Consider the following 21,540-nt stretch of genomic DNA (forward strand, 5'->3'; position numbering starts at 1 on the left):
TCTCTCTTCACAAATCTAAACAATTAGACGAACTGAAAAACACTGAAATGCGTCAAAACGAATTCTACCAGTCATTGAGGGAGTAACAAGCGTTCCTTTTAGACTATTTTTTTCAAATATCTTTCTCCATATTAACATTATGTTCATTCTGAGTTCACATTTGAGCACTTTGACTACCAACTGTGCTTTCTGCCCTGCTCCCTCATTTTTCTGATTGAGTTTTCTTGGGCTGCTTTGTCAGCTCACCAAATACACGCAAACACCTTTAGAGGTGCAAGCTTTTAAAAACTTCACAATAGTGTTCAACAGTATGCATAATATAATTTATTTCCCATAACTATTACATAATACTTCAGTTAAGTTCACATACCACAAATCAGCCACACCAAAATCAATGTGAAGTCAGGAACGTATACCTTATTTAGTTAGATCTGGGACTCAAGGGCTGGGATATTTTAAAGACGCAACCAAGAAGAGTAACTCCAAAATAAACATCTATAAAACAGCTAACCCTGTGCACTTCAAAGTCACGGGAAAGATTCTTATCAGCTTTACTGTTTGTTAGACTGGTCTGTTATTGAGGCCCAGGATCTGTTTTTATTCCTTTTACTCTGTTTCTCTCAGCAACTCAGCGCTCTGCACAGGCTGACACGTGCTACCTCCTAGTGCTTGATAAAACAGCATGCAGAACAGAACAACTTGAAAAGCTAAACAAAATAAAGTTTTAAAAGTAAAACTTCCCAACACTCACAAGATTCAAAACCAGCTATATTTTGAAAGAGTCCTCAGGAATAGAAAAATCAAAAAAAATCTTAGTCTAAAGGAAGCTCTGACTCCAAAATAAGGAATGTTCAAGATCAATGTTGATCACATGCTGAAAAGCAGTATTTAGAGATACTGTCCCTAAATAAAACTCACATATTAGGCAGCACCCAAGTATTATTAAAGAGCTATATTCTGTTTTAGTTACTGGAGAGTTGCATTTCTCAATGTTACTTCTGATCAACTAGTGACAGAAGAGTTACAAAGTACAACTATGTGATAACTGACAATTTTTTAAAAAATATAGTTAAAAACATGTTAATATTAACTGATACAAGCAAATGTTTATTTCCAGACATATATATGCTACTTAACTAATATAATATTGCTTTTATAATGCATATGAACAAAACTATAGATATAAGCCATTCTTTCAGAGCTAGAGACCAGTTTTATAGGTTATTAACGGTTAGATTTGCCTTCCAAATGCCAAAGACCAGTCTAATCAAGATGAAACATCTCTACAAAGCCCTAAGATTTGGTTACCTATTGCAGCAGAGTGCTTTTTCACACCATCTCTCTCATCAATGCTTACCATACTTTGGTTCACCTCACAGAGAGGTCTTGGAAGTCCTTGGTTAGCTAAAGCTAATGCCAAGTCTTTAATTTGACATAAACAAAGCTTCAAAAGGTGAGATCAGCCAACCAGTGCCCTTGGCCTGCCAGAAGCCAAGGGGCAGCTGTCTGGCTCAGCTGGCACAGCAAGGCAGTGCATGTTTCCCAGATGCACGGACCAGGCTGTCAGAGTGAGTCCCTTCCAGCCCCAGCAATAACCAGGTGAGCAGCACAGAAGGCACTGACTGGCTGCCCTTGCAAGAGGTATTTTAACTGTCTGGTTGGGCCAAACAGCACATGCATCCTTCCCAGATGAATTGTTCTTCTCACTGATAAGCGAAAGGTGCGTGCATGTTCATTTGTACATATATGATTAATCCAGTGGGGTGGCTGGAGCTAGGAAGCGTTGCCATGGGTATGTTGATATTCCAGTAAGAATAACCATTATAAGAAAATTGAAGTCTTCCATGGACCACTTGGTCACCGGAGGTGGATTCCCCTAATGCAAATGTGTTATGCTTACATATTTAGTATTATTCTAGGAACAAGACACTAAGAATCAGCTTTACACAGTTGCCTGCACTGCTAAATATCCCAGACAGGAAAGACATGGACCTGTTAGAGCAGGTCCAGAGGCAGCCACAAAAACAATCAGAGGGATGGAACACCTCTCCTATGAGGACAGGCTGAGAGAGCTGGGGTTGTTCTGTCTGGAGAAGAGGAGGAGACCTTATTGCAGCCTTTCAGTACTTAACAGGGGCTTATAAGAAAGATGGGGACAGACTTTTTGGCAGGGCTTGTTGTGATAAGACAAGGGGTAATGGTCTCAAACTAAAAGAGGGTAGGTTTAGACTAAATATAAGGAAGAAATTTTTTACAGTGAGGGTGGTGAAACACTGGAACAGGTTGCCCAGAGAGATGGTAGATGCCCCATCCCTGGAAACATTCAAGGTCAGGTTGGATGGGGCTCTGACCAACCTGATCTAGTTGATGATGTCCCTGCTTATTGCAGGGGCATTGGATTGGATGACCTTGAAAGGTCCCTTCCAACCCAAACTGTTCTATGATTCTATGACATTCGCCAGAAATACCAGTCAAAAACAAGAGGTTTACACTGTTACTCTTGCTACCTGAGCAGCAGCAGAAGTCAGAGTATAAGATCACTCACAGAGCTGCAATGACTCGATCAATAATGCTGCAGAACAAACCACAGAACATAAAATTCCTACCAGAGACAGCCAAATCCAAAACACAAATACTGACACCATGAGTGAACAGAGCTCTGTCCAGCACGAGTCCAAACAAGTCTGAAAATGGTTTTACATTATTTGTACACTTCTGCCTGCTGAGGCACATTTATCACCGAAAGCAACTTCTCCTGAAGCACAGCTCATCTAATTTGCAGTCACCGCCTGCAGCACCTTCCTCCCTTTCCTACACCACACCAGGGTCATTCTGGGAGTTTGTTATTGCTGGAGCATAGCAATTACTAGCCGTGTCCAAATACTACAGTCACATCACCTATAAAATGCGTATGGAAAGGCACAAAAAGGTTAAAATCACTCTTAGCAATTATTATAGCATGGTAATTCCCCAACAGAGAAGCAGGCCTTTCTTCCATATCAACTTTTAACAATTTCAGCAGAAATAGTCCCTACAGGAAAAAAAAACAAAAAACTACTCACCGTTTTTGTAATGCTATAACTGTCTAATTTTTAAAAGGCATACAGGTAAAGCTACTGAGATATAATTCAGGGAATCTAAAAATGATTGATCAGACAGAATTGCATCTGCCCCAAAGGGCACAGCTTTAGGGTATCAGCTTTTATATCAGCATAGTTACAGCAGCACACAAACCAAGTGTAAGGCAATTCAAAGGACAGGGCCAGGAAACAGGTTACCATGATGGAATGAGCAGGGTGAGAACCTGCAGCCATGTCACTGATGCCATCTTTTTTTCTGGTTTGGAGGGTTTCTGAGGGAGATTTGTTGGTAGATAATTTAAATTCTCCAAATACTGGAGTTTGATTTATTTTTACATAACACCCTGCTGACGAATGTCTCTATTTCCCTCTCCTCCTCTCTCACATACACACACACTTTTCCAATAGATGTTTTAAAGTGTGTTTCTATCAGAGTATTGAATAGCACAAAGTAAAAGTTTCTCAGTGTACAGCTATACAACATGATGCACTTATTAGCAGGTTATATGAATGCAAAAATTGTAAAACATTGGACAAGTTTTAGTCATTTCAGAATGTAAGCAGCATATAGCATGAAATATTTCAAAAGATGCATTATTTGCCACTGTGTTATTTTACTGGATACAGGAGCTGGGAATAATCAGAGAATCACTTACGTTGGAAAAGCCCCTTAAGATCATCCGGTTCAACCATTAATCAACTGAACCTAGCTATTATTCTGATTTCTAATATGGAATTTCTGTATCTAATGCCTCTATGGCAAATAATTATTTCACTTACTATTTTGAAAGCTGAAAGAGCAATGACAAAGTTGACAATTTTCCTGTCTAAATGGCACAGCTTGGGCTGCAAATATTCTGCACCTTTATCTTGTATTACAAATACACTATTATTCAATTAGCTTGCTTGACTTACTGAGCAATCTTAATCATGCTGTATACCTCTGAATAGAGAGGGAGGCTTCAGCTGATAGAACACCTCCTCCTGAAACAAAGTTCTCTTATATTATATACTATACTAATATATAGTTCTCATATACTAATTACTTATACTAAGTATAAAACAATAAAATCAGGTAAACATTTATATTGACTCTTCTCTACAAAATAATAATCAATGCTTTTAAATAAAAGTTTATTCTAAAGGGACAGTACTTTTATCTGAATAAAATCTTTTTAAAAACTCCATTTTAAACATCTTGTCCCAAATAAGTAATATTTCATAAACAACGTTCTCAAAGCTATTGGGCAGATTTTCAGCTTGGAAGACCAGCATATCATTAGAGAACTCAATAGATTTTAGCCATTTCAACCAATTGAGAATCTAATGTCAGCATTTCAAAGACAGGTACGGGCATGTCTCCTACCTAAAGGAATCAAGGTGGTTCTACTTTTTTTTTTAAACAGGTAACATGTTATGTTGTATAATTTTATATATATATATATAAAATAAACTCTTCATGCACACAGGCCATTGCAATTCCAAGAAGTCAAAATTGTATCTTACCAAGACTGAACTCCAGCTTTGGCTCATTTGCAATTCTCTGAATACCTTTCAAAGTTAAGAAAAAAATAAATTAGCAATAATGTGATTTCAACATCTAGCTTTTCAATACATAGTAAAACTTTCGCATACCTAATTCATACCTCTACCTGCCATTGCCACCAGAGTAACATTTTACGTTACAAACTTACAGTGAAAGAGAGCTTTGTATGACATACTTGCCTGAAAAAAAAGACTGCTTTTGAAGACGACTTTTTTTTTTTTTTTTAATAGAAACTTTCTGTTGCTGGGAAAAGAAACAAAAAAAAACCTCAAAAAACCCAAAACCATCAACGTTTCACAGATGGGTACTTTTAAGATTTTTGATCACAACAACTAACCATATATCTGTTGAAAAAATATTAAATACAATTAATTTTTAAGTAGATATGTCATCACATTAAAAATGGAAACAAAAACCATGGTCTGTGAAAGTATGTAAATCAGGTCAATATAGTAAAATACATCACCATGTTATTGGCCTATATAAAAATTGTAAAGCAATAAAACCAACTTCTTTTTGTTGGAAAATAGCACACGAATTCCTTTTCTTGTATACCAAGGACAATAAGAACATTTTCATTCCCTCCATTGTGTAATTATGTTTTAGTGCGCATTTTACTGCAAAGGGCAATATTTTCTTATTGCACTAGCATAAAGGAACAAACTACAGAGATGCAAAGAGAAACGTAGGAAGGATAGTTAAATAACACTGAGTTGTTCACCTTCTGCAGGAAGTAATTGGATCACAACTACAGTATCAACGAACCTTGTAGAAATTAAACTGTCTCTTGTTGACATTTATGCATTGTGTCCCATAAGCATTATTAAGTATTTTCCAGTATTGAAGAAATTGATCAGATTGGAAGGACAAGGTGGTATTTGAACTGGAACACGAGATTTTTGTTAAAAATTACAAATAACTAAAAAAAAAAAAAAAAAAAAGAGTAACCCACAAAAAAACTCTTATAGCTGTTCTTGCTTCATGAAAACTTGATGTTGCTGAATAGGTCTAGTTTCACATTGTTCTCATCACTATAGCTAATCACTCAAGTCTGTGCAAGAAAAATTACAGCTGCAGAGCTTAGAAAGGCATTGATCAGTAAGAAACAACAAATAAGATGTTTTTTTTTAATGGACTTATAACAAATTTCTGAGTTTAATTCTGCCAGTAGCACAGTCAGCATACTGGTATGGAATACCTTTATGAATATGCTGGATACAGACTTGATTAAGTAACGGGGCAACTGAAATATGGTGCAGACTCCAGTGCACCAAATGTGACTCAACATATGGCTATGGGCTTTCAAATCCTCAGAGTGCTTTTATATCACAAAGAACAAATCTGTGATACTAAATTAAGTATCACAAACTTTATACATTTATCAAAGCTTTCAGACTATATTTTTAACAGTAGTCTATATAGGACACAAAAGAGGAAAAAAATATTTTCAACTAAACAGTTTAAGTCTTATGAAGAAAACAAATCGGAGAGAAAAAGTCAGGAACAGTAATCATGTATTTGTCCCCCTAAAGGTTATCTGTATAAATCAAAATGTATCAGGTAATGATATTTAAAGATAAGCTTCATCAGTTTGCTTCCTCTAGAACTGCACTTTTTCAAGCAAAAAGTTAAACAGCATTATGTACTCTGTGACACTATCTGTACTGCTATAAAGAGTAGGCCACTTTTTTGTACCACTCAATAAAACGAGTATGTGCACTTACTCGTAAACTGTGGCTCTCCTAGACTGTCTACTTGGGATGAAGGGAGAAACTGCCTTGCTTCATCTGATGATTGCTCCTCTTTGATTTCCATGATCAACCTCCGGAGCTGCTGAATTTTATTCTGCAAACCTTCTGAGTTTGCCTCTCCCAGTGCCACAGCCCAAGATTCACAATCTGGCTTTGATGCAGCTTCAAGGTAAAGATCCGGTTCTCCACTCTGAAACTCTGCACTCAGAAAACAAACACATTTGTTAGGAACTCTGATTCAAAAAGGGGATAATGAAATTATTGATGTCACACACAATTAAAACCACCACACACACATTTCTTTTCACGGTCACAGAACCATGCACCCCATCCACCTCTTGAATCAAACCCCTGTTCTTTCAGAGTCAATGTAGTACTAAGTCTATCCATAGAGTGAATCCAAAAGCAATTAACATATTGCTAAACTAAGGGGCAGAATCAAACAACACAGATTCTGAAGTCTAGCAGGTAGCTATCAGAGCTGCTCACTTGAACAAGAATTTTATTTAGCAGGGGCAGCAGACATGGTTCTGACAAATAGTGGGATTCACTAGAATGAATGTGTCCATCATTTCTTCTCTTAGAGCTCTCTTTTATGCTCAGCCTGGCATTCATCCTTGCCAGAATACTGCTCACCAACACATGCAGATAATTTAGCATGACATAGCTCCTCTGTGAAGATTCAACAGGTTGTATGTGGGAGCTTCTGACCTCATTACTATCCACGTGTCGTTTGCTGTTTTGCCTGAAGTCTAATTGTTTAATGATCAAATTCTCTAAGAACAAAAGAAAAAAGGGTAGGAAAAAAAACTGGATTTCTTGGGAGCTTCAGCTAAGTAGCAAGGGTCAGTCATTTGATTAAAATTAGCACAGGAAGAAAAAACACCTCTCAGGCATTTAAAATTCTGCAGTATAAATGGCTTCACAGAGTCTCAAATTCAATGTGACATTTAGAGAGACACACACTGAGAAGAACAAACTGGGAAAGAAAGAAAAATCAATGCTTCTTTAAAAGAAGTTACCAACTGATTTAGAAACATAAAACTCTGTAAAACACCTGTGCTATTGTGTTAATAAGGACTGAAGTATTTGGTTGGACATCAAAATCATTTTGACCTAAATAAGCCATAGATCATATTAGTGGAAGAAACAGAACACCTAAATGTTTTCATACTTAGTTCAAAAAAATCCCAATAACATAGAAAAGTTTTTTTCAATACAAAGTGAACTTAAATTCCCTTTTACTAACTTGAGTATTTAACCTTGGGCACTTACCCACATATGTTATTCTAAACCAGTTTGCACCTCATAAACTGAGCATCTGCCACTTACAATTATCTCTGCTTTTATTGTTATGGGGGAACAAAAGATGCAAACCTCAAGTCTGGCACAAATCCCTGTAGAGGTGGGACAATTTTTCTGTCTGAGGGTGGATCTAAGGAAATCTAACTGTGTGGCTGCAGCTGCTGCTAAGGATGATGGATAAGATTTCACATACCAGTTTGGACTATAGAATTCATGAGGGAAAACTGGGAAGAAGAGCAGAAAATGGGGGAACATCTTTCTGGCTTTACAGGCAATTTACAAAGCGCTAATAAGGATTCAAACTCTTGCCTCTAGCCCAGGTTGAGTCAGAAAGCAAGGTATCAGTTCTTGAGACAATAATATTCAAAATCTAAGGGAGCTGCAGATGTTCATCAGATCCCGGTTTACACACAAAATACATACTGGTCTTGAGTGACCAAACCTGAACAAGCTGAGCTTTACTGTTTGCCAAAGATGGATTTCGAGACACAGAAGTTTCAGCTGTAAACTCTCATGTGATCTGCTACTGCATCTGAGCCATGAGGGGAGTAACCTTCAAGAAGACTGGTAATTAGAAGAGCTAATAAATTTTCTGCTCCTCCAGCAAGATCTGCAACAGCATAGTTTTCTTCCTCCTGTCACTGACCCCAATGATTCAGAAGTTTGTTTTTATTTCATAGTATTTTGGAACTAGCAGTGGAAAAAGGAAAGGAAAAAAGAGGCATGTAGTCAACCAGCATCAACACCAAAATCAACCAGCAGTCATTCTAATACTAAAAGTAATAAAATATTTACAGGCATGCAAAACACCTTGTACCATTCAGCCTTTAAAAGCACAGACAAGTTTAATAGAAGCAGTTTGGATATCCAAGATACCTTAGCTAAGGAAAGACTGTCAGACAAACAAGGCAACACTTAACAACCAAAATACAAATATATCAAGGTGTTCTTTTCTTTTTGCTCTTTATTTTTAAACGTAAATAGGAACAGTGATCTTGCCTTGAAATATCCTACCACTAGCTAGATAAAAAACATCTGCTTTGGGAGGAAATCAATGCTTTGCAATTGAAATCATGCTATTTATATTTACCTCTTAGCTGTGGAAATCTCACTGCCAAGCACAAAAGGCATACTGAATCACCCTTAATATGCATGAAACCAGAAATGGATAGTAAAATGCAGTAGGAGTGGGCATAATTCACTGTATTCTGATCTAACAGGTGCCAGTTTTGACATCTGGAAATTCATTCTAAACTATCACTTCAAAACACTACAGTCAGCTATATTTAGATCTCTGGAGCACTCTGACAGCTAAGTTAAATTCTGAAAAGCATATGAAAATATCTGAAAAATATTAATCACTGCAAATGTAGAAAGTTTTACTCTGCAGTTCCAACAGTTGGTAGGTTATATATTTCCCATGCTGTTTCAGTGCATATAATGTTCATGTACAAGTTCACATACTAGAAGAAACACAATGTCCAAAATGCTCATTGGCAAAAATGTCTTTTGCAATAAAGGAGCACACAGGTTTATTTATATAATAAAGATCATCATCTCTTTGCTCTTCTCTCCCAGATTATGTTGACTTATTTTAAGTCAGATGCATGCAGTAAACCCTAACACACTCAGTCATTTAATTCCAAGTTTCAGTAGGCAGAAAAAACTTAGCTGAAATGAGTCTTTCTGAAAATAAAACTAACACACCCAAAAATGTAATGAAGGCCTCTCACGAACAGCAGACATATCAGCAGTATTATATTTGTATTGAAACATCCTAAGCGCAAGAGTATTTCATGGGTGGACAAAAGCACTTCACAATTAAGGATTTACCATAGAAATTACAAGTACACAAGCATCCTTTGTTATGCTCTGTTGTTGCTGACATGAGTTACTGTGCGGTGGTTTTGGAAAAAAAAAAAAAACAAACCACTGGGATATTGATGTAACATACAGTAAGTAACCTGATAATGTTTATCCTGACAGTAGATTTTTATATATCTAATTGAAATCGCTATCTAAATTAATATTTTACAAAGCTTTGTCCTCAGCTTTTCCCAAGATTCCTCATTTTTTTCCTGGAACCTAGCAGAGTACTTAAAAACAGGAGTACTGCATATAGTATAGTCTACTTGCATTATTACAAGAGCAAATCTAAAAATGTGTGAAGTCAGACATACTCTTCATATTTGCCATTGAACACTAGTCTGCAATTGCAATACATAACCAGCTATCAAAATGTTTCTACTCATATCTCTACACTGTTAATTCGGTTTGGAACTGTCAAGTTGAAAACAAATTAATGGTCACAGCTACTAGCCTCAGGAGAGGGGAAAAAAAATAATGACCAAATATTAATAATTCTAATGCATGGGGTGGTCTCTAAATGTTAGCACTGACATTTTGATAATACCTCACTAGCAGGTGCTAAGCAGCCCTTCCAGCAGCTTGCCTACCTTGCTGCTTTTCCTTATTTCAGTATCAGAGACTCAACTGGAGGCAAGCGCTGAGGAAGCGGATAGTGGAAGGCAAACATGTCCGTTCATAGAGTCTTTTTCTGATCAGGACTCTGTTCACCAACAACTCTCTTACTGAAGCGTGATTTCAGTAAGACTTTCTCCCACAGAAGCCAGCACAGAAAGTTATGGTCCCATAGGACTTTGCAGCTCAAATAAGGAATTCAACCCCCCTGCTCAGACAGGACTGCTGTCAAATAAGGAAATAGCACAAAGAGAAGCCGAGATATCCCCAGTGGCACCAGAAAGCCTTTTCTACTCTAACCCAACTGTCTTAAGTCAGAAGTGTATTTTGGTGTTAGTTCCATCACCATCAAATAATATTTTTTCCCCATTATTTTCTAATAATACTTAAATTTCCCAATTTTTTCAATTTAACAATAGCAATTGCCTCTTTTCTCTGCAAGTACTTTGATATTTCATTTGTTTTAAAACTGAAAAACAAATCTCTTGTTTAAAATGTCTTAATGATGTCCCTCTTCATTCTTAAAGTGTACTTGATTGTAACTTTAATCATAACCTGTTACACAGAAACCTGTTTTTCTGTGAAGTCAGAAATAATGAATTGAGTCACCAAAAAAAGTGTAGGCTGACCCTTGTCTTTCAAAAGACTACATTTTAAATGGAAAGGCTTTTAAAATATACAATAATAAAACAAAACAAAAAAAAAAGGCACATTTCCAATGGTAGGGAGTTTAAAACACTTTGGTTTTAAAGCTTTTTCATTTGTTATTAATTTCCTTTTTTTTTAAGGAAGCCTTATTGTTTTATTTTATTAAACATGTAAAAGTGACAGGAAGACTGATATTCTATGGCTTATTTTAATTTCATTAATGAGACTTATAAGCATAAAATTATGTTGAACAGGGTAAAAAAGAAATTACTGGCAGGATTTAAATAAAAACAAGTACAAAGCACATGGGCAGTGTCCAGTATGAAAGCCTCTCCTTTTCTAGAGGATCACTATTTTTTCTCCCATGCCAATATGCGAAGTAAAGAGTTCAGAAAGGTTAAAGGTTGTCTCTCTCTTTTCATACACACACTAGCAGAAAGTAATTCTCAGTTGCTACCTCAGCAGTAAAAAATGAGAATATGAATAAGCCACTGCCACTCTAAAATATAAAGCACCATCACAGCTAACCACCATATGCTGTAACAAAAGTAGAATGGAAGCTTTGATACGTAAATTATATCCGCAGGATATTTCTAATACAGACATCAGAGGCTTTTAATTCACAAAGCTGACTGAATTCTATATGCTGATGCATTTCATGTCCAAATTAATAGTGATGAAATCATCCCATGGTTACTCATGACGCTATGTTAATCTTTCTTTGGAAGTTAAATTTTCAATCAAAGATAAAGAATTTAATTAAAAATTTTATCTTTAGTGTTAGGGTTTTTTTTTTACTTTGCAATGCTGGAATAAACTTATATAAATTGCCATTATAATCTCCATTTAAGTCCCCACAGAAGCTCAAAAAGAGCCTGAGGTATTTGAAATTAATATAGCGTGATACCCCAGGTTGACTACTGCAGTATAATACTTTGTTTCTTTTAATACCTGCAGGCTTTCATACATGCCACATTGCTTCTCCCCTTTCATTAAACAAATACCACACCTATGCTGGAAGCAAGGCAGACCACACAAATATTTAAATACCACAATGGTATCTTAAGATCACTGAAATACTGCAGCATTCACCAGACGTACTAAAGGTGGCCTTTGCAAAGCAATAGACTGCTTTTGCTGTAAGGAAGTATATATCACATCACTGGCTGGACCAGTTTACCTTAAAAAAGCCAAGATTCAGATATCTGGATTCTCTGCCTAGGTATGCAAGAGAGACTTTAGCATATGCCTCACATGCCATCTCTAAAACCGGGAGTGATACTGACCTGCCTTTCCAAGCCACTACTATTGAAGGAAATGAAAAGTTCCAAGTGGCTTACATACTACAAACGGCAAAAGAGAATACTTAAGGGTATTCCTATATACATGCCTTTTTTCTTTTTCACCTGATACCCTCCAATATGCTATAGATGACTGTGACCTTGCATCAAAAATCTCTGTCATCTTCCTCCGTTCCCTCCCTATCTCCTCAGGCCTCACCAACCCCATTTGGCTATTAGAGCTCTTACGTTCCAAGTTCTCCCTAAGGGACCACACATAGTAACGCAATTAATACAGTCTTGAAGGAATCTCTCACCCTACATGACACTCTATGCAACACAGTGGTCAGCTTCAGGTTGCTCTTAGGCCGGGTTGAAACATCTAGCCACACAGCTCTGATTGCCCTATTCCAGAGAAATGCAACAGCAACCAAAAACTACCAACATTGCCTATCTTTTTGCATCTTCCGCTCAAACACTGACACATCTGGAAGTGGACAAAACACTCCAAGAAAAACGCCTGGCACAGATGAACTGCGGTGTGTTGACCATGGTGGCTGCCAGCCACCCACCCAGCCCCTCACTCGCTCCCCCTCCTCAACAAGGCTGGGGGAGGCAAGATGAAAGAAGCTCACAGGTCGAGCTAAAGACAGGGAGATCGCTTAGCAATTACTATCACGGGCAAAATAGACTCATTTTATGGGAAAAACAATTTAATTTCTTGCAAATTAAAACAGTGCAGATGAGGGAGAAACAAAGGCCTTTCCTCCCTCAACTCTACACTTTTCCCCGGGCTCAACTTCACTCCTGACTCCTCTACCTTCCCCACACCCCGAGTGGCATGGGGGCCTGAAGGGGGTTATGGTCAGTCCACAACAGCTCCTCTCTGCTGTTCCTTCCTCCTCACACTTCACCCCCAGCTGCAGCGTGGTCTCTCCACAGGGTTTTCTCCAGGAGCTGCAGGGCAACCTGGAACAACCCTTCCCCTCCTTCTGCTCTCACCCTGGTGCTTGCAGGGCTGTTTCTCAGCCCCCCCTCCTCCCTGCCCCCCCAACTCCTTACTCCTCAATGGTGGGCAGCTTTTTACCCTTTCTGAAAGACTTTTTCCCTGAGGCATCACCCATGGGGCTGAGCTGGGCCCAGCGGTGGGTCAGTGGGAGCTGGATGGCACCAGCTGTGTCTGGCTCGGGGCAGCCCCGGCCGTTCCTCAAAGAAGCTGCCCCACAGCCCGCCCCCCACTGCCATCACCTGGGCACGTAAACCCAGCAGACTAACCACCTTTAACAGCATTTCCAAGGGCCAGCAGAGATATAGCTATTCTCCAAATAGCTGCAATAGTATATTTCTGCACCTGGTGAGGCGACGATGCCTGCCTGTATCGCACATGGTGCAAGCTTAGACGGTGCAAACATGGCGGCTATTCCTGAGGAGAATCCAAGGCAAGGCAGTTAACATGATGTTGCTCAAACACTTCTGTGCACAGCAGCAGTTTCCAGGTTTAAGATCTTTTGGGACAAAAAGTTTGAAATGCTCTCCTTATCGCACCTTCAGGGATTTCAGGAATGAATCACACTCTTCACACGCTCAGTTGGATCCACCTCACACCAGTGTCTGACCTGTTCTGCTAGTAGCAACTAGTTCAGGTTATGAGGGCACGCAAGCAACCAGCCACATCGGAGTGATAGCTCACCTAACAAATCCTATCATTTCCTTTCATGGTCCGCTTAGAAACCTATTGAGCCAGGCTGCTTTGGGAGCACTGCACTTGAAGCACTGACAGGATTATCTGCTGTGGCTGCCTGACCTCTTCTGTACTCCCCTTCTGTTTCAGCGCCCACACCACACCGAGGTGATAACCAGCTCCACAATATCACTAGATACTGCATGAAAATGTCCTTCTCCTCCCTCCATGTTTTCTCCACTGCCCTTTATTACGTTCTCTTCCTGGATATCCCAGTTAGTCTCCATTTCTCACTCTTACTCATGCATCCTAGGATTCAGCCCACCACTCAGAGAAAAATGGAGACAATCAGCCAAAAGCTCAGTCTAAACGCGCCCCTCAGGGTTCCAAGTTGAACCCCCAGCTGGTTTTCTTCATCTTGCAGCCTGCAAGATGAAGAAAATGTCCCTTCCCAGCCACACCACAAGCTAAATCTCACAGATCGACTCCACCTCCTTCCTTGGAGCTTCTGCTGTGTTCTGGCACAGCTCTCCTCCAGCTGTTCCACAAGGAATTTGGCATCGTGAGCAGGTATGTCCTCCTAGTCTGCTTTCACCCCAACTCTTTAAAGTCCCAGATACACATTTTAGAGCTTTTTTTTGGCTCCCAATGGCTAATGGATATATTTGTGTGACAATGCAGCTATTTTTTCATGATGGAAGCCCACATTGGCAACCATCTCTCTTAGTTCCTCAGTTTTGTTTTTGTCCCCCCTTTTATCTTCTGAATTTTATTCTCTCCTACAGTACATGGACTATTATTTCACTTCTTTTGGTATTTTATCCTCACTCAGCACACAGTATATCATCTTCATTTGGCTTCAGTTTTGTTCTAATACCTCATAATAGTCTGGCTTTTTTTTTTTTTTTCCTTTTCCCATCTAACAAATCATCAGCCATGCTCTTGTCCCTGGTCTCCAGCACAGGAAGACTGCCAAGTCTGAAATCCACTTCTCCTGTACCTGTCTGTCTCTTCCTCTATCTTCTGTTGTCTTGCTCTGGTCACGCCCTGTGCATTCATCATCATTTGTTGGCTCCGCATACCTGGAGTTTTCTGTACTGTTTCCTCTTTTCTACTTTAAAGTGTTTTTAGGGGAGGGTCAGAAAGCCACCCTCCCCTCTAACCATACTACTGACCCTCAAACTTTGTTTTAGAAAGTCTCTCAGGTAGCAATTTCTGTTCTTAACTATGCAAGTATATTTCTTCCTCCATACATATTCACAGTGTCTTTTTCTCCATAGGCAGCCTGAAGTGTTTACTCAGTACTCATTGTTGTCTACTTCCCAAGCTTTTAGACTTAAAATCTGCCAGTCTCGCTGCCACAGAAACTGTCCTGTTGGCAAGCTTCAGAGTTAATTGAAAGAATCCTGTCACCAATTACAACTGTATTCTTGGTTCAGTTCAGCAGCATTATCTTGAAGCATTGTAAAAGACATACCAGAAGGGAACTGACATGACTGTGTTTATATCCAGACTGTAACACCACTGCCTCATAAAGCTGATTATTCCAATCAGTGGAATCAATAAGGAATTGGAATCAATAAGAAATTAGAATCGATAAGGGCATAATTAGAAAAGCCTCAATTTGAGAGTCAATGGTAATCAATCAGCTGTTACACTTAGGCAAAGCCTTGCTTCCAAATCCAGAAATTAGTCCTTTTTGATACAGTGCTTCAACATCAGGAACAAGACTTTAACTCCACTACTAAAGATGCAAGATTTGAGTTATTCCCCGGAATACCACCCAGAAAGGGATAAAACCCACAATGAATACATTTTAAGTCACTGCCTTCTCAAACGTGACCAAAAACTAAGAATCACTTCATCAGGTGAGGACAAAAGTTTGCATAATTAATGTAACATTTCTGTTGAAGGGGACTGGAGATTTTGGTGAGTATAAGAAAAAAAGGTAGGAACTTCTACTAAATGTAAAGCTGGCCACCAAGCCCACAAATGCAGCATAACCTTTCCCCCCCTGTAGCTAGTTTTAATAGCCTACCAAAACTACTCTTAGACCATTACGGCTAACAGAAAATGGCAAATCGATCTAAGGACTTCAAAACTCTGCAGTGGTATCAGATAAAAAAAAAAAAAAAAAAAAATCGACATAATAAAAAATTCCTAACACAATGGCTATATGAGTTGCTCCTGCAGAGAAGACTCTGTCAGCATTTTCTCCAAATAAAATCTTTCCTCTAAAATAATGATTCTGATTTTCTGTTAAATAATTTTTTTTCCTTCTGTTTTTAACAATTTTGTAAATGAAGAGTTGACAGGAGGTGAGAAAAACAGGAAACCCCTCATTTAGTAGGGAGGTTGGCAATGATTAATCATTCAAGAATAAGATTAGCTGGCTATGCATCAACATAAATCCCATATTGTACATAATAGATAATGAACCAGACCATCAAACTTCTATTTATTGTCAGAGGAAGCAGATGACATAAGACTTTCATTTGATTTTAGACAAAGTAAAACAGAAGCTTTTAGGATTTTGCTTTTAGGCATAAATTCAGAGACAAGCAGTATTTAGATGTATGCATCTAACAGACAACGTGATATATTTTAGCTAAGGTTTTAGCAAAGTTTCAATGCCTGGGTGGCGGGTTTTTGGTTGTCATTTTTGTTGACAGAAATAATAACAATAAAAAAAAAAAAAAAGAATTACACTGAACATACTGAGCTTTGTTTTACTTACTGAGAACTATTGAAACATCTGTTTTACTCCTGAACTCCACAATCCAGCAACGCTCCAGGATTACCACTTCAGAGACTTCAGAACTCTGTGAGACATAAAGATGACAAAATGTTAGGATTCGGAACCTGACTGGGAAGTCCTTCTGTTTGGCTGTTCACATCCAACACAATTTGTAAATGTAATGACAACAAAGCATAATAGTCACTAGGCAGATGGATACAGGCATTCTTTAATTACTGATCTGTGCCATCCTACTTCAGCTCAATGAGCTATAGTGGGAATAAAATGTTAGAAAAGACCACGCAGGAAACTAAGAAAAAAAGGAACTCAGTAGTTTATAGTTTATTTTTTCATATCATAAGTATTCAAAAGCTTAGGTGCCACCTAATTCCTAAACAAGTCAGCCAAGCCTAGCTCATTCTAACTGCGATATTTACTAATAAGTCCAAAATATTGGATTCTATCAGAGAGTAGGATATTTTCAAGTGAACAAAATAACATGCAATCTTACAGTAGGCATTTCTCTTCAATTTTCATTTAAAAGGGATTTCGTTATCATCACTTGAAACTTTGAATGTTGTCTCTGGCTATGCAATTCAAATGACATCAAGCGATACGGACCTATTGCAGAGTGCAATGATACGAATTACCGCTATCATTTTTTGTGAGTGCTCTGCAGAGAAGATGCAGACTCTTCTTCTAGTTTAGTAAGTGTGACTCATTTTTTCAGAAGAGGAGGGCCATCAATCACTCCCTCAGAATTAATCTTTCTTCCCTTAAAACTTTTATTATCCATTTTTTATCCCTAACATCAGGTAACAAATAACCCTTAGAACATGTACCCATACACTTCCTCATTGCAGGTTTCCAACGTGAATGTCAGATCTTATTCTCTACTTCAGTGAGATTCTGCATAGTTTAATGTAAATTTTCATTTTAACATTCCTTCCTCGGGTACTTCTTTATTCCAAGTGATCCTAAAGATAAAAAACTTTCCATATTGTAGACCAATTTTACCAAAAGCCTGAACTTTAGTGCCACATATTTGATACTTAATGAATGACATTCATAAAAAATTTCATCTTTATAACACCTGCCTAATATACACAAGTTTTCTTATCTACCTCTTTCTCCACATTTATACTGCGTTATTTGGCCTGCCAGAATCAGACGCAAACTTTTTGCCAAGAGTTTCACATTAATTTTTAAGCAGATGGCTTGATCCTGCATTTTCTCACAAAAAGAAAGACCCTTCACTTACCTAGTAATGCCATTGTCTTTCATGAGTAAAGAAGTGAAAATTTCATACAGTAAGACTACAGGAAGACTGATGAGTAACAAACAGGTAACACTTCAGAAAGTCTGTATTTATTACCTCCCTCTCACCTTTTACCACTTATTAAATGAATACTCCAAACCCAGTTATCAAAGCACAAATCAACATTCAAAGGTGACAAAAGGTTTAAATAAAACAGGGAAGCAGGGATAAAGCACATGATGCTATATTGAAATATGCCGGAAGTCAAGACCAAAGGTTTAATAGACTAAGAAAAAGCACTTAGACTTATCTAGAAGCCACTTGTACATTGACTTCTGTGAAATATTATTCAGGTTGGGGTGGTCTAAAAGGGGTATATTATCCTGTAGACTGAAAAGCATCTAGTTGACTGTTTAAAAAAAAAGAAAAAAGAGAGAAAGTAGCGAAACAGTGCAGTGAGTTTTGGGAGAAACAAGAGTGCTATGTTGGGAACTTTTTTTATTTATAGAATCCAGCAAGTCGAGCATACATGGTAACCCAGAGGCAATTCTCAGGTGCTATCAAGCGAGGCATTCTCTGAGATTCTACCAGGGAAAGTAAAATATAAGAACATCGTTATGAGAAACAGCTAAAGCCAGCTTGGGAACATAGGCAATAATAGTTCAAAAAGCAAACAGCAGACTAATTAGGAAGAGTTTTCCACTGCAATGGTACTGATAACTATTTTTATTCTTTACATTTTGAAGCAAGATATCAACACCGATATAATCTCCCAGATGACCCTCAGGAAAACGCAGCCTGATTCCTTCAAGAGCTGGCAATCTTTCAGAAAAGATATGACCAAAAGAAGGGGTTTAGTTCAGAAGTTAACAAAGGTCTGAAACAATGTAACACTCAGCTGTAAGTACATGAAGAACTCCTATCCAGTCTCTGTCCAAAGAAATAGTCAATTAATTCTAACAGCTTTTTCCCTTTTCATCCCTACAGAAAATGGTTCTTCTGCTGATATTCATGCCCCACAGATGAAACATGCAAACATGACAACTCCTTAGACTTAACATTTCTTCCAAAACATATATCTGCAGTAAGTAGAAGCCTGTCAGTACAGAGAGAGAAGCAAACCCCTGTTGCATGGCTTTCAGACAAGTCAGGTATTTGGAAAGGCCAGAATGAAGAATCACAGCTTCCATGTAGTTTGCTATAGTTGCCAAGACTCAAAAGCTTGATGTTTGGATTTGTATATGAAAGGCATATGTATAATGCAAACAAAGTGGCAAGTGCTTAGCAAAAAATATTATCACATAATTAACAAGAATTTGTTTTAGTAAGGTTTGTCTCACAATGCAATTGACATACAACAGTAACTACAAATACAAGAGAGGATGGTTCAGAGTATTTCAAGCTTTCTGCATTTTACGACAGCAGATGCTGCAGCACAAGACCCTCTTTAGAGAGAAGTTACTCTACTCCCTACACCAGTGGAAGCTGGAACAAAACAGGGCTGCAACTTCAAATGAATCTGAATACTTTTCCAAGATACACAATCAAGTACAGTGATCAGAGGATATGCATTTATGTTTTCTATATGTGAGAGGGAACTAAAAGGGAAACAAGGAAAAAGATGAAAGAGTATAAGGCAGCCAGAAAAGAAAGTACATGTTGCTGCAAAACATCTCCCACATCCTGACACAAAAGTGAAGAAAAAGACCTTCAGAATTGCTATTATTGCAGACTTTTCATCATTTAGATGAGCTATGCTGCGTCTGTCACAAAGAGCTAACAAGAAATTTATTTACAAATGAAATGACAAAATTGCAATCAAGGGAACCATTATGCGTATCTGATAGAGATCAGCTTTGTTTTTCAGTGTCTGAAGAGATTCAAAATTTCTCTCTTACTTTAAGTGCATAATATGAGCTTATTTGGACTAGCTATTATTTTTATTTTTCCAGGTTTGATTTTAGTAAAAAGGTAACTTCTAATGATCTGGTCTTTATGCATGGCAAACAGGATCAAAATCAAATCTGTAGTAATGTGTTACAATCCAACATATCATTTGTTTTCTTCCCACCATTGGTAATTTTGGATAATTGCTATAAAGAGCTTACTGGATCAATCCAAATTCCAAACAGCAACTAGGCCTTGAACTACTTAATCTTTCTTAAAATACTGACAAAGTCTACAGGCAGCAGAACCCCCACCACCACCCTCCAGATCAGGAAATTGTTTTAAAACACTGGTTTGAGAAGGAAGTTAAATGATTGATAATCTAACTGAAATAGCCCAGTAAAACTGCTAACATAGAAGAGTGCCCAAAACCTAGAATTAGCAGAAATTCAATTCACTTTGCCAAATAATTGGCCAAGCCTTGCTATCAGTATGCTGTTGCCAATCCAAAGTACTACTGTACTACTAAATCCACTACTGTCTACTGCAACTGTCATGAGTTTCAAATCAGAATAGCGAAGACATACCTGTTTCTGTGGAGCCTGTGCCTAAAACTGAATTGAGACAGTCATACCAAAACACATGAGCAGGTGTCTGCTAACTGCATATTCATACCTACGTAGCTGTACACAACTCCTTTTAATGTAAAGGAAGCTTCATGACACTAAACTGGCAAGCATCATTCAAGTACCTAGCACCAGATTCACGAGCAATTTGAAGTATACATTGTGTGCATTTAGAAAAGCTTTCTGAAAGAATAAAATACAGCATTTTTGCACTTGGAAAGTGTAAAAACCATACCTACATTCTACAGCAGTGAGGGAAAAACACTGTATTTGAAATTACATTGGTACATTTTTTTGGGTTGTTTCTAACTTTCTGCACTGAATTCATAAATGGAAGTTCTAACTACCTATTGCAGATTCCAGCCTGCCATTCTTATTTGGACTGGGGATTAAAAAGAGATTTCAAAAAAAATGAAAGCACTGAGAAACTTTTAAACCTGTCAGACAGAGTGGAATGTTTGAGGTATTTCTGCATTCCTGTAGATCTGTCTGCATTCCTGTAGATCTGACTTGATGTACCATTGCAGGAGGGAGGAAGTGTGTCATTATGAAAGGGTTTCACAATAGGAGATTTGTTGCTGTAGGGAGGGGAAAAAAAAAATAAAATCTACTGTTAGCTATACCAAGTCGACAACTAAACTGACAGTTAAATTAGAAGTGACATTCCAAGTAATTCCTCTGTGTTAAAACAGTAAGCAGAAAAGTAAAGCTATAGTGTTGTAGAAAAACAAACACTATAGAAAGCAAAAACTCTTCTAATAAGACATTATAAAAAGCCTCCACATTCAACCAGGGACAGGAGGAGGTGTGCATGTGGGGTGGGTGTGTGAATTTCACAGTTTAATCTTTTAAAAGCTTATTTTTGCCAACTTGAAATAATTAAATCGAAAGCCTTATAGAGTAGGGATGCTACATACCCCAATCCACTTATGCTTTTCAAATCAGTATTTTTCTACCTGCATTTATAAGTATTCCCCATGATAAAAACAAGTCAAAGAAAATTTACAGAAAGATAACAAAACATAACTAAAATGGACAAAATCGTAGTCATACAGAAATAACACAAAAGACTATGCTAAAGAACAAAAAAAAAAAACAAAACTACTTTCAAAATGTGAACGAACAGAATTGGTTTCAGTCCTTGCTTGCTATTAAAGAAAATATTTTTAATAGAGGAGTTTGCCTGAAGGGACTGCTAGCAGCAGGTGAAGTTTATCAAAGTTTTTTGAACCCACATCATCTCTCCCCCAAACTGCAAAG

General features: G+C 37.9%; 1 protein-coding gene across 1 annotated transcript in view; it reads right to left on the reverse strand.

The window, feature by feature from the left end:
- The window catches only part of INPP4B (inositol polyphosphate-4-phosphatase type II B), a gene marked incomplete at both ends in the record, with an annotated part of 286,967 nt that overhangs the window by 193,632 nt on the left and 71,795 nt on the right, over positions 1–21,540 (reverse strand). Inside the window, 3 exons of the mRNA XM_082482899.1 lie at positions 4,587–4,631; positions 6,351–6,575; positions 16,510–16,594. Coding sequence (XP_082339025.1) covers positions 4,587–4,631; positions 6,351–6,575; positions 16,510–16,594 — 355 coding nt within the window. The remainder of the gene's footprint in view (positions 1–4,586; positions 4,632–6,350; positions 6,576–16,509; positions 16,595–21,540) is intronic.

This window comes from Vanellus vanellus (assembly GCF_965231255.1).
Source record: "Vanellus vanellus genome assembly, chromosome: 4".
Classification (NCBI taxonomy): domain Eukaryota; kingdom Metazoa; phylum Chordata; class Aves; order Charadriiformes; family Charadriidae; genus Vanellus; species Vanellus vanellus.